At 39.8% G+C, this 14,173-nt stretch overlaps 2 protein-coding genes across 3 annotated transcripts; both read left to right on the forward strand.

Moving 5' to 3' along the window:
* Window positions 1-1,643: 1,643 nt before the first annotated feature.
* On the forward strand, window positions 1,644-10,246 carry LOC115726654. Of its 2 annotated transcripts, none has more exons than XM_030656625.2 (6): window positions 1,644-2,161; window positions 7,910-8,075; window positions 8,578-8,754; window positions 8,879-8,962; window positions 9,500-9,581; window positions 9,686-10,246. In XM_030656625.2, exons 1-6 carry the CDS (start codon window positions 1,791-1,793, stop codon window positions 10,117-10,119), a joined length of 1,314 nt encoding a protein of 437 aa, XP_030512485.1. In that variant the 5' UTR covers window positions 1,644-1,790; the 3' UTR covers window positions 10,120-10,246. The 2 variants fall into 2 exon arrangements, with proteins under 2 accessions (XP_030512485.1, XP_030512486.1); XM_030656626.2 differs by having other exon boundaries at window positions 1,650-2,161; window positions 7,922-8,075.
* On the forward strand, window positions 2,358-6,937 carry LOC125315120 (uncharacterized PE-PGRS family protein PE_PGRS34-like). The gene is made up of 2 exons (XM_048279265.1): window positions 2,358-2,890; window positions 2,991-6,937. The coding sequence occupies exon 2, from the start codon at window positions 4,057-4,059 to the stop codon at window positions 5,671-5,673; it is 1,617 nt and encodes a 538-aa protein (XP_048135222.1). The 5' UTR covers window positions 2,358-2,890; window positions 2,991-4,056; the 3' UTR covers window positions 5,674-6,937.
* Window positions 10,247-14,173: the final 3,927 nt, after the last annotated feature.

Here is a 14,173-nt window from a genome sequence, read left to right on the forward strand (position 1 = left end):
CGGTTGCGATCAGTTGTCTATGTTCGGGAAATCAAAAGAGGGAACATCAGGCGTGGCGTTTAACGACCCATGGTCCGGCCAACGTTTCGAGCTTGCCGGATTATCGGCGGCAAGATTTCATAAGTAGAATTGGTAGAGGCCGAAGTCGTATTTCAGTACTTAGCACTATTCATCGTACATGGAAAGACATCTCCAAAATCGGCCCTACTTCCCTAAATCCATCTACAAATCGTCACCGAAGGATTTTGATAATTGGTTAGGTCCGACAACCTATGCTGTCCATTTGAGGAATGCGAATCTTCCAATCCGTACGACATTCTCACATGTGTCTCAACAAATCTAAATTGTCCGGTGATTGGTTTCAAAGTGGATTGATTCTAGCCTATTAGATATGACTTTTAGTTTTTGGAGTTTAGAACTTGCCATGTTTGTCCGGTCCAATTCCAAAGTCTAGTCGGGAGCCGGTTACCTTCTTCGTTTGCTTCATTAAGAAAAAGAAAGAAAGAAATACAAATAGCAATTACGGCAAAATAGTATTAGAAAACGGCTCAAAATAAAATATTGGTACAATATAAATTGAAATATAAAGTAATAGGAAAGTTAAGCTCATTTAAAAAAGATAAATCATTTTTTTCCAACTTTATAAAATAGTTTCTAATTGCTTTCTACATGGATGGGTGGATAGGTAGGTTCAGCATCCAGAGAATTTGAGACCTACGTAGACAGTATCGACTTTAAAAATTTGGAACAGAGAACCAAACCTGTTCAACCGAGAACCGTACCTATTTTTATGGGTGGCCCCTCCGATTTTTCGATAGAATCGAACCGGTTGCATGGCCCCTACCTCATTTATGTCCATCAACAGATGAGGAGTGATCGACTATCAAAAGTTTCTAAAAAGTATGAAATTTTCATCCCATTTGAGGGTATCATACTTTAAGGAATAACTATGAGAAAGTTGACAAGTCTGGCTAAAAGCTATCGATCAGACCGGTTCAACTTGAGAGCTGGATTATATCGATCTTACTTGACCATTTCCAAGCAATTCTAGGAAGAATCAATCTGGTTATCTCTTCTGAAATCCTGGAGCTGGCATTTCACAACCTATTTAGGTCCCACTTCCTATGTTCTCGATTAAGTGTTTTGATTCTCAGTTGGCAATTCTTATGTTTCCAATGGAATTGGAGAGAAAAGAACCCATGACATCTATTTTAAGCAAGCGCACAAGGCCACTCGACCGACAAGTTGAGGATCGAAATGGAATCATCCTATTCGATTCTAGTTTAGTTACAAGAATGTTCCAAATATAAACTGATTCGGTTTCACCGGCTCATATAGATTAGCTAGAGACTATGATCTCGAATCCGACTTATCCTGAAACCGATCATAGGATGCAAGAGCAACCCGTTTTCCACCTGCCGAACTGCCATATGACGTAGCCCATCTAATCATTTCTCCCCGTCTCTCACCTGACAAGAATATCTCCGATCGAAGAAGAATCTCTTTCTCTCGCTCTGTCTTTACTTACGAGTCAAACCATCACAGGCCCTCGTACCGTCCGATCGCATTTCTTTAAACGTGCTCGCCACCTAAATCCAACGGTCCCGATCACTCCCACGTCATCCCGACCAACCCCTCTTCTCTCTCTCTCATGCCATTTTCTCTCCTCTCCCTGTCCTCCCTCTGGTACGATACGTCAGAAACGGACGATCGGAACCCCACGTGTGGCTCCCTCCGTTCCGACGCCATCGGTCGCTCGAGACACCGTCGTCCCGTGACCGCGTGGGATCATGGAGGATACCTCGTTCTTCGATCTCGCCGATTTCCTGAGGAAGCCGTCGGTGACCGAGACATTCGTCGACATCTTGCTGTGCGCGGTCCCGATTTGGCTCGCCGTCATGATCGGCCTCCTCATCGGCTGGTCCTGGCGCCCCCGCTGGACCGGCCTCCTCTACCTCGGCCTCCGCAGCAAGTTCCGGTTCCTCTGGACCGCCCCTCCTGGCTTCGGCGCCCGGCGGCTCTGGCTCGCGTTCACGGCCCTCTCCGCGTTCTCCGCCCTCCGCGCCATTTGGTTCAACTTCAGGAACAAGGGGAAGTCCGCCGGGGAGGCCGCCTCGCCGGTGGGGTCCGATCCCGTGGAGAGAAGCGGCGACCCCGTCAAGTGAGTTTCCAACTTCGATTTGCTCCAATGATTTTCTTTCTTGATCGTGTTTGTTTGATCGCTTTTCCTTGCTGGTTAATGACTTGATTTTGATGCTTTACTGCTGAGCTCATGTATGTTTGCGTAGAAGAGTTGGATTTCATCCCTGCAGTTGAGTGCTTTGACTAGTTCTGGCGACGAGAAAGCTATCATGTATGTTTGCGTAGAAGAGTTGGATTTCATCCCTGCATTTAAGTGCTTTGACTAGTTGTGGCGACGAGAAGGCTATAGCCTATAGCCATTCCAGTCGAGCTGTGACTTGGTTTTTATTGGTGTCCCTGTTAGTTTTAGGGGGAGTCGAGATGGGTCTGTTATTCCTGGGAAACTGAATTGGAGTGGTGCTTGTTTGAAGGCGAACGCTCTATGTCAGGAATGAGGAAATATCACCAAAATTGCGTCTAAATGGTTTTTAAAAGAAAGTTTTTGGAGTTGAGTTATGTGTTTGTAGAGAATAGACTTCGGATGTTTGATTGTTTTGTTTATCAATAACATGGTAGCTGAGGATGTGGTTGTTTCTCCATTGTTCTTGATTGATTATTTTGAATTGTTACATCAGCAAAATAAGTCCGTGCATGTATGGAGTGATAATAGTATCCAATGTCAACTTGATCGAATGCATAATTGGGGTTGATGGATATTGGCTTCTGTTTTGTGTCTCATTCCTTCCAACCTGTCTTGCCACTCTTAATAGTTTTACGTGACTTAGTTTTCTTCGACAAAATGAGGTTTATGTTAGATGTTAATTAACCTTTTAGAGGTATTTGATATGAGTCAAATTGCCCTTTGTGAGGTTTCACATTCTTTCCTGATCATTAGAAGATTATGAACAAGTAATGTATCAATTCTGCCACAAGTTTCTTTGAATACATTGTTTTGAATACGGTGTAACATCAATTTAGGTTTCATTGTTAGTTCCTCCTTTTTGAATTGTTGAAACTGACCAGAGGACCAGACCTGACTCAAGTAGTTCACTGAATTTGCTTCTCTGCATCTCCGGAGCTCAATAACTTAGATCTATCAATATGTCTACTTTGACTTACAGAGTTGGCCAATTGGCTGAGAAAGGAGCAAATTCATGGATATTTTCAATGAGAATGATTTAGCGCGTGATGGATCCGTACTTTTAGTTTGATTGTGTATTCATATCATCGGATAGCAATTCTTTAAAAGTTATTATAATATTCCGTCAATTTATGCTGTCATGAATGAGCTATTGATTGTGCCTCGTAATGGCCAATTCAATTGACGATACTTGCTGTAATTCTTATCTCTGGTCAAACTAGGGTTTGAGGAGGCTAACTTTGATGATAGCGTTGCCTTGGCCGTAAAAAGAAAATAATCCATTCAATATAAAGCAACTTACATAAGGCGTAAATATTTAATAGTGATCATAAGTCTTCAAAAATCTAGTGCCTTTGTTTATCAATTGATCAATGATTTATCAGAAATCAGTGCGTGAAGTATAACTATCTATATTCCTTGTCATGTACATAATTCATAGATTGGTGTCCTCCCTCCCTTTGATAAGTGCTAAGTAAAGCTGTTCCAGACATTAATACCTTACTATTCCTTTTACCGCCGACCACTCAAATGGAAAACGCGTTGCGATGCTCTAGATATGGCCTTAAATCCTGGCATTTTGTAGCAATGAAATTCTTTCCGTTAAATTTCAAAAAATGTAGATCTCACACTCAAATATCGTAAGAATTTGAATTGCCATGAGAAGAGAAATTAATTAAGTTGCTTCAAATTGGAGAATATCACTTGAACTCGACACCCACCTCCCCCTTATAAATGCACTTGTACACCTTGGTTGCAAATCACGAGAAAAAAGAGAATTCAGCTAACCATTGACCATGGCAAGAAGGAAGGTTAAGCTTGCTTTCATAGAAAATGATACTTCTAGGAAAGCTGCCCTCAAGAAAAGGAGACAAGGGCTTATCAAAAAAGTGAGCGAGTTGAGCACTCTGTGCGGTGTGAACGCGTGTGCCATTGTCTATTCTCCAGACAGCAATGAGCCTGTCTTTTGGCCATCTAGACCAGAGGTGGAGCAACTCCTTGTGCGGTACCAAAGCTTCTCTGAAGTGGAGAGAAGCCGAAAGATGGTGAACCAGGAAAGCTACCTCAAGGAGCAGATCAACAAGTTAATCGGGCAAAAGAAAAAGCTTGCGGTGAAAAACAAGGAGTTAGAGAATACCTACCTCATGCAACAACTTTATCTGTCTGGTAAAACCACTAGTGAATTTGCTAATGATGAGATGTGCAGTTTATTCTACTATGTACATGAAAAGACTAAAGAAATCGAAAGAAAGATTGAACTTCTCGGACGAAGTGACGGCGCACCGCGATCTGGAGGTGCTCCATCAGCAATCGAAGGCCCGGTGGTTGAGGAGGAAATGATCCTAGAGGCTAAAGAAGGAGGCAGTGGCGACAACAATGGCGACAATATAGGTGATGCATCTTCTTCATTGGATCAATGGTTCGTAGATATAATGAAGTCTGGAAATGCTGGTAGTGGCAGTGGTAGCAAAAAGGACGAATTGTACCCTTTGGCATGTTTGACAGGTGGTGCCGGTTCATCCAATCGAGCCCTTGCCTTCAATTTGTCAAAAGAGAATGTTGGCGTTGGAAGTGGCAATTGGGCCAATGGTATAGGCCCTGTTAATGGAGATGCCGGAGGCAGTGGGAATAATATTGGGTTGTCTCAAGGCCTTAGTCGAGTCACTCCAGGGAGAGGTCCTTTGGTGACTTATGGGCATGTTGGAGGTAGTGTGAGCAACAATTCTGCAACACCATATCAAGGGTATGGAGGACACATGACCCGTGGATCTGGAATGGTGTGCCCTAATGGAGATGCTGGAGGCAGTGTCGGCGATGGCACTACTGGATATGGAGTGAGGTTGTTTAACCAGCGGAATACTGGAGGTAGTAGTGGTGGAAATGGTGAGGTGTTTCCTCGAGGAGGTATATATGGAGTCGATACCGACACTGGTTATGGCATGAGGCAACACAATGAGAATCCTGGAGCCGTGACTAATGGTCATGGGGTGGTGCTTCCTCTTATCAACAATGATCATGGCAGTGGTAATGGTGGTTGTGGGATAGGACTGAATCACAGTAATGCTCAAATCATCGCCAATGGACATGAAATGTCGTCGATTTATGGGGATGTTGTTAGCAATGGATATGGTATTGTTGTTCCTCCTATGGTGGCGCGCCCTTTTGCAAATGCTGGCAGTGGCAATGTCGAATGGGGAATGGGCATGTATCAAGGCAATTTTGGTGCTATCAACAACGGAAACAACAGGGCAATTGATAATGGGCCTTTTGAAGGAGGCAATGGTGGATTTAGGGCAATGGTGCCCCTGGGAAATTTGGTAGGCAATATTGGTGGAAATGAGGTGTGGATGTTGCATGACAATGCTGTAGTCGATGCTAATGGGAGTGGTGGAAACAATGCCGGCATGAAGTAACATGCTGACAGCAAGTGGCCTGACTTTTAGTGAATTATTGCATTGTTTTTCTTTCAAATAAGTGAGGGGACTTTTGAATTGGACTTCACCAACATGAATTTTATGCATCTTAGTCGTTGGGCATCTATCTCATCGTATGACTTTGATGAATTCAATTCTTGTGACCATTGTCTCTAGCTTATCTACCCTAAGGTCTCGAGTATTTCCTCCTAATTTCCTTTGCTGGTATATTGTTTCTGCTTTGTTAATTGCAGCTTGGCTGCTATATGATAATGGACTCATTTTCAATATCTATTGTTGTAGCATGAACCTCCCTGGCATAATTTGGCATAATCTGTTCTTTGGGATATCTGATAATGTGAAAAAACATCGTGAACAGTCCTTCAAATCATCAAACATCTATTCATCCATCCATCCAAAATTAGTTAAGTGTGATAATCGATGTAGCTGCGTATTTTTTTATTTATTGCTCTTATTGATAGGTCGAGAAACAAAATCTATAGCAATTCATAACCTTACCTTTACGCGAATTTGTAAGATACCAAGAATGACTAAATCAACCTCCCTTCGGCAAAAAAAAAAAAAAAAAAACAAAATAGAGTAAATGCACCTTCCATTTATAATATATCATACTACATGAATACGATACGGAGATAATTCGAAACGAAAGCACAATAAAATGAGATGAAGGTGCATGAATTGAGACTTTGTTGTAGTTCTCAAATTTAGATCCATCTATTAATGAGTAGTGCTTTGAAGCACTGTCTAGAACCCGTTTACGATCCAGTTGTCTCTTTCTGACCATTTGGTATATAGGCATGTGATTCTTTCTCTGGATATAGTGTTGTTTGGATGAAATGCAAATGAAGTAGGTCTACAAGTTGATTGTTTCTAAGATCATGAAGAAGATTTGGTGGAATCTAGAATGGAAAATTTCATAGACCACTTCCCTCTTTATTAACAAGCAGTCATGCCCGTGGAATCCTACATTCTGTGGAATGTTGTTCCTTTGGAATTAGACATATTGCGGGAAACAGGTTGGAAGGTTGAATTGTTATATAGCTCTTGTGGTTTTGTTTCAAGACATCTCTTTTGATGCAGAGTTAGACAGACATCACTGCCCCTTCACTCTGTGTTTATCCTCAATGACACACACAAGTGAGGAAACTGTTATAAGTGGAGATCCTGCAGATATGAAATGTTATGGACCATAATGCAGCATGAGAATGTTTGGTTTTTCATCGTGTGCTGGGGACAATATTTATCTGTGTCTTTGAAATGCTGCAAGTTCGGTACTGTTCCATTTGTGAGTAGAGGCTATAGCTGGCAATCAGTTTAAGTGATTGTGGAGAATATGGAGCTTCTTTGGAAATGTGATAGAATATGTAGGAGTTACATTGGCTGATCAATCTCATTCTCACAGTTGATCACTTGGGGATAATCTGAGTGTTAATATGTGTTTTGCTTCTTTTGGTTGGCTTGAGCTAAAATCTAGCAATTGGCCAAGCATATGGATCATTTTCCCTCACAAACATAGACATTGCTCTGGAGAGGCAATCCTGGTATTGCCTTGAGCAGGCTCCGTTCTTCCACTTTTGCTTCCTAAATTTATGTTTCGACTTTGATGTAGTTGTTGCTCTTTGCTATTAGGAAGTAGTCAATAGATCTTTACTTAAAAAAGTTTGAAGATCCCATTCTAATCTTTGGGGAACTTAAAAAAAAATTTGGATACACAGGATTGATGATTTGTAGATGTTGCCCACCAATTGTTTGGATAGGGAATGGCATGTATTTACTTAGAGATATATGAACTTGAAGCTTTCAAGAGTCTTTCTCTGTTTAATAGCTTGATAGGAATATGTAATTCCATATGATGAAGGTGTTCACTTGATGAGCTTTGAGTGGTAATGTTTATTCTTAGTGAGTTATAGCAACATGGACACTGAGTTATGACTAATGGTCATAGATGAACCTCGGAGTCATCTAGCTTTGAAATGAGTGTGTGTTGGCCATAAACATGCCAATGAAGGAAGAGGACAATATATTCTCTTAGCTCATTGGTCAGAAATTCTTGTCTTTGTGGTATGGATCAGTCTCCTCATCCTCCTAGGGTCCTTGGTTAACCACATACTCCTTGATTTATTGCCGTCCTTGTAGAAATTGATCACTCCATTTATTCCTGGTGATATTGGTTTGTATCTTGATTGAGTCAGCTTACGACTTTATTGTTCTACGGTCTGGAAACTAGGCTTGCTGGAGGACAGTCAGACATTGTGACGGAAAATGACTTGGAGCATCTGTTACATCTTCTGGAAGGGAAGGAAGGAGATATGGAGTGGCAAAGTATGATGGAGCGCTCCACGCCTAACATGGCATACCAAGCTTGGCGGCATGAACCCAAAGTACGTTTTGCTTCAATTAGTAGTGTCTCCCATTATTTATTGTTTAGAGCAGTGTGGTTTTGACCATTTAGATACTTATAAAGCTTTTCATAATGTTCTTTTCTTTAATATGAAAAGAGAAAGGCAAAATTTGCTTTTTCTGAGCAAATCCTAAACATACTATGCATTTTGCTGCTTGTTATCTGGTATCCACATGATATTTTTCTGATCACTTATGAATGTGCAGTATGTGGTTGAAATCAACCACTGGTCATGTGTAAAAAGCATTTAGAATTGTGCTAGCTACTAGGATTTTAATCTGCTGCCAGCTGATGCCTTTTCCCATGTCAACTGTGATTGTCGCTATTGGTGCATGGATATCAAGAGTGATGGTGCTGTGTAGCAGGAAATGCAGATGCATTTCAGATAATCAACCAATGCGTTTCTTTTCAATGCTCTCAGCATTTACAGAACCCTTGTTTCCGTTTCTTTTCATTATCTGATTTTGCGTTTTGTGTATCAGACAGGCCCTATTATTTTTCGCAGCAGAACTGTATTTGAGGATGCAACTGCGGAAGTGGTTAGAGATTTCTTTTGGGATGATGAGTTCCGGCCAAAATGGGATCCTATGCTTTCGTACTTCAAAACCCTGGAGGAATGCCCTCATACAGGGACAATGATTCTTCACTGGATAAAAAAGGTTTTTCAAGCTTGTAAATGGGAGACAATTGCACGCATACACACACATTTGGCCTTCTTTTTGTTTTCTTTCTCCTACGAGAGACAATCCAACATAATGACAAAATTGCACCTTTCTATTTCAGTTTCCTTTCTTCTGTAGTGATCGTGAGTATATCATTGGCCGACGCATATGGGAGGCTGGCAAGACGTATTACTGTGTGACAAAGGTATGTAGGATCAGATACGTTCATGTTGTAGAATTTAACTGTCTAGGACTGGGTATTAAACATTTTCATGGTCTGCACATTATGTGATGACATTTCTTCCTCTTCGTTCCCCATGGTCTGCTGAATTTACCCCAGTTATCTCTGTTCTGAAAGGTTTTCTGACTTTCAGTTGGGCCCCCACTGAAATGATTCTCACTAGAGTTTTGTCTTGTTCTACTAAGTCGTCAAAACTCTATTCGATTGTGATTTCTCACATAGGCAAGTTATAGAGCTTTAGCATGTGTGCCTCTAGTCGAATACATGATCCAGCAAAGTCTGGGTTATGTGCTGCTTGTCTAGGTATTGCTACAGCTTTGCAAGTGGCGTTGAGTCTTGGATCTTTGTGAGTGAATGATGAAGACTGGGTCATATTTTTGTATTCCAGCTGTAGATGAGCAATGAGTCAGCTGACTAATGGTTGGAGAAAAGAGTGGGATAGCATGTCTTATCTTTTCCCAATTTGGCTATGGCACTGACTGATGTTTGTCAACCTTACAGGGAGTGCCATACCCAGGCCTGCCGAAACGTGACAAGCCAAGGCGTGTCGAGCTCTACTTTTCTAGTTGGGTTATCAAGGCTGGTATGCACTATTAGAGAGCCATGTACCTGTATCCCACTAAATTTCTGTGGATTAAAGGAAAAAATTCTGTCTACTAATTTGTTTTTGCTTTCATAATCTGCCAGTGGAATCTCGTAAAGGTGATGGACAGTTCTCTGCATGTGAGGTTACTCTCGTGCATTACGAGGATATGGGGATTCCCAAAGACGTGGCCAAGTTGGGAGTTCGGCATGGGATGTGGGGGACGGTGAAGAAACTACACTCTGGCATGAGAGGATACCAAAACGCAAGGAAGACAGAAGCTTCCTTGTCGAGGAGTGCATTGATGGCAAGAATCACGACGAAGATTTCTTTCGACGGGAACTCTGATTCCACGGAACCAGTTTCTGGGGAAGAGGACAGAGACCAAAGCATGGAAATCAAGAGACACGAGGACAATGGGCTTGATTGGAAGTGGGTTGTCATAGGAGGAACCGTGGCTCTTGCGTTTGGACTGCATACCGGTGCCATAGGGAAAGCATTGTTACTTGGAGCGGGCAATAGGATTGCGCGGAGGTGAGAGGAGATGGTGAAGAAAATATGCTTTACATATTTGTATTTACAATAGATCCCTTTATCTTGTCGTCCCTAACAACATATCAATTTTTACCGACTTGGCTAGTGGGGTAGCTGGTATTATTCTATCCCGTTGATTCATTCGTCGCGGCGCTTTACCTATAGATACACTTCACAAAACTGATATTCGACTCTGGAGAATCCTATTGCACGTTCACGGTGCACCTGGATCTCACCTGTTGAACCCCGTAGACAGGCATGTGTACTATTTCTTCCAACTTGTTTGAGTTAATAAGAATGCCTGGACATTTTACAGCACGGTGGCCGGCTTTCATCACCATCTAGAAATTAGCGTTGTCATTTCACTACTGTTTAGCGATACATCGAAGCGGTCTGTATTGATATTCTTTATGTTGCAATTGATAGAAAGGTGGAGAATCATTCTGAGAATCAAGACAGACTTTTGTATTGCCAAGTTCTTTCTGGATGCTGTCTCTGTATCCGTCCCATTAGGTGGTATCTTTTAGTGATCCAGATTCAATCGGCTGCCTCAATCTCTGCAGCAACGTGGATCTAGCGGATGATTGAGTCTTTTAAAACCAAGTAAAATCAGTAAGGTTCGGCCCAAGACCCAATAAAATTCATAACGCTGCTAATATTCTAAGTAGCATGATCATTGCTGGGTTAGATTATCAATCCTATCCTGGAACTCTTACCTCATCGATAAAAAAATTTCTTTGGGTAATTGTAAAACTTATATAAGTTAACAATAGCATATTTTTGTCACCGAAGTCGCTCCAAGGTGTAGCTGTAGACCAATCTGAGGGAAACGCAGCACTATTTTTGTCATCGTCGGTTAGTCACTGAGCCGGTCCTACTCAAACAATACGACATTCGCAAACCAGCACCGCCCACTCAATAATTCCCTACTCGATGTGTTGGGACTAAGGTCGAGACTTGCAATAAATTTCTCACCCAACTTCATGAGTTAGATTGTCGCCATGTCGGACATAAACACTAGAAAGAAAGGACAATAGAGCTGAAGTTTCATTATGTGCATGATCGGCTTGAGAGATCAAATGTTTTACTTGAACAATGATCGACAAGTCTGTCCTACACAAATCGAGTCTATACCGATCTCCTGAACGTTTCCCTGAGGGATGGGAACAATCTATGTATCTATCTAAAGGCAGATTATTACAGATTTCTCAACGTCTTTGATTTTGCTTCCAACTCGAGGGCAGAATTTGTCTCCAATGACAGGTCTAGTGGGTTACTTAGAAATCTTACTAATCTCGCCATTGATTTCACACTCTCTTAAGTTACTTTTGTTAGTTCTTCAGTATATTATGAAAGAGGAAAAATTATAAAAAAAAGTCCTAAACCTATTGCAATAGTTCCAATTCAGTCCTAATATATATATTTTTTGTCAATTCAATCATAAATCTTATTTTTTACCAATTCAGTCTTAAAATTTTTGTATTTGTGTCAATTCAATCCATCCAACCAATCATTACCGGCCAGCGTTGACGTAACAATTTTTAATTATATTTTAATATTTTTTCAATTTCATCTTTTCCTTTATTTCTTTCTTTCTTGTTTTTTTTTTCTTATTCTCCATCTTCCTCCAGCCAGCCGCCTCATCGGGCCTCACCGGCCCATGCGATGACTTGCTGGAGGAAGAAGGAGAAGGAAAAAGAAGAAATAACAAATGAAAAAAAATAAATTACAAAATATTAAAATATCATTAAAAATTACCACGTCAGCGCCGCCAGCCAAAGTTGACAGGAAATATTAAAAATTGGCACAAAGCAAAATGTTAAGATTAAATTGACACTTTTTTTCGTAATTTTCCTGTATCAGTAGCTTCTCCCAGTACTTTATGAGCAGTAACTCTGTCCATTTCTTGATGTGCTGTGCTTTCTTTACTCGAGTGCAATAAAAAATCAATCGCCCAACTGAATCATGAAGAAGCACACAAGCATACAAATACTAATCAATCACTAATCTCATCAAGGCCTTTATGGTGAAAGGAACCATTTTCTTTTTCTTCTGTCTAGCTGGGAGAAAAAAATGTAAAGTAGGAAAAGATCATATGGTTCCACAAAATTCATGCGTTGCCAAAACGGATAAGGTGAGTGTGAAAAGGACCATCACGACTGTGATAGACAAAACCAGTGGCGTTGGGTTGTTTTGGGAATCATTCCTGGGTTGATTGAGATTGGACCAAGGACACCATTATAACCCAACAACATCCCATTTAATGTCCTTGAAACTTTCGGGGGCCACCAACTTCTGAAAGTATCGTCTTAGGGCTTTCTAAAACCTCATCCTCATAAGTCAAATGTCTCACCACTACCATCACATCATCTCATGCCAACTTGTCGAAATTCCAAATTGTTAAAAATAGTTTGTGCTTTTTTTTTTTGTGTGAGCTGTCATGAGGATGAAATGATCGAGTCTGCTCATCTATCTGCCGTCGCCAAAATAGATTTTTCGGATTGTTTCGTCGTGAATTTGTTTTTTTATTTGAAAGTAAGAACTCTGGCAATCAAAATAAATTCCATCTAGTGATCATTTCTTTACTGTATCTTTATTTATTTCGCGCAAAATAAGTTATTTGAAAAATATTTTCTTAAGGACAATTGTTTATTTTGCTTGCAAAATTGAATAAACAAAACAAAATCATCCATGACTACGATTTTTCAATGACTAATTAATTATTTCAAGGGATATACGTAATCATTTTTAAGAAAATATTTTTCAAATCATTCATTTTCCGTGAAACATCACATAGAAGAGATTTAGCGGAAGGTTACTTAAAAGGTAATTATTTTCACATTTTAGATTTAGTGTGTTATATGAAATGTGCACATACGTATGTGCGTGGAAAATATGGAAAAAAAAAATGCAAAAGAGGAAAGGAAAAAAAAAACGATATGTGCACATACGTATGTGCGTGGACAATATGGAAAAAATTGCAAAAGGGGAAAGGGAAAAAAATGTAGGATAAGAAAAGAAAAGTTATTTACGCCGTTTTAGAGAATATACTTAATTGAAGGGTAGGAATGTAAACTAATTTCAAAACGTCACATAGAAGAGATTTAGCGGAAGGTTACTTAAAAGTTCATTACTTTTCCATTTTAGATTTAGTGTGTTATATGACATGTGCACATACGTATGTGCGTTGAGAATATGGTAAAAATTGTGAAAGAGGAAAGGAAAAGAAAAGCTATTTTAGTCGTTTTAGGTAATATACGTAATTGCAGGGTGGGAATGAAAATTAATTTTAAAACGTCACATAGAAAAGATTTAGCAGAAAGTTACTTAAAAGTTAATTACTTTCTCATTTTAGATTCAGTGTGTTATATGAATGTGCACATAGTGGAAAATATGGAAAAAAAAAATGCAAAAGAGGAAAGGAAAAAAAAATGACATGTGCACGTACGTATGTGCGTGGAAAATATGGAAAAAATTGTGAAAGAGGAAAGGAAAAAATGTAGGATAAGAAAAGAAGAGTCATTTAAGTCGTTTTAAGGAATATACCTAATTGAGCGGCAGGAATGTAAATTAATTTTAAGACGCCACATAGAAGAGATTTAATGAAAGGTTACTTAAAAGGTAATTATTTTCACATTTTAGATTTATTGTGTTATATGACATGTGCAAATACGTATGTCCATGGAAAATATGGAAAAATTTTGCAAAGGAGGAAAGGAAAAAATGTAGGATAAGAAAAGAAAAGATATTTAAGTCGTTTTAGGGAATATAGTTAATCTTATCTTTTGGTGAGAGGGAATATACTTAATTGAAGGGTAGAAATGTAAACTAATTTTACAACGTCACAAAGATTTAGCGAAAGGTTACTTAGAAGTTAATTATTTTCCCATTTTAGATTTAGCGTGTTATATGATATGTGCACATACGTATGTGCGTGGAGAATATGGTAAAATTTGCGAAAGAGGAAAGGAAAAGAAAAGTTTTAAAGTCGTTTTAGGGAATTTAATTAATTGAAGGGTAGGAATGTATATTAATTTTAAGACGCCACATAGAAGAGA

Source organism: Rhodamnia argentea, chromosome 1 (assembly GCF_020921035.1).
Source record: "Rhodamnia argentea isolate NSW1041297 chromosome 1, ASM2092103v1, whole genome shotgun sequence".
NCBI lineage: Eukaryota > Viridiplantae > Streptophyta > Magnoliopsida > Myrtales > Myrtaceae > Rhodamnia > Rhodamnia argentea.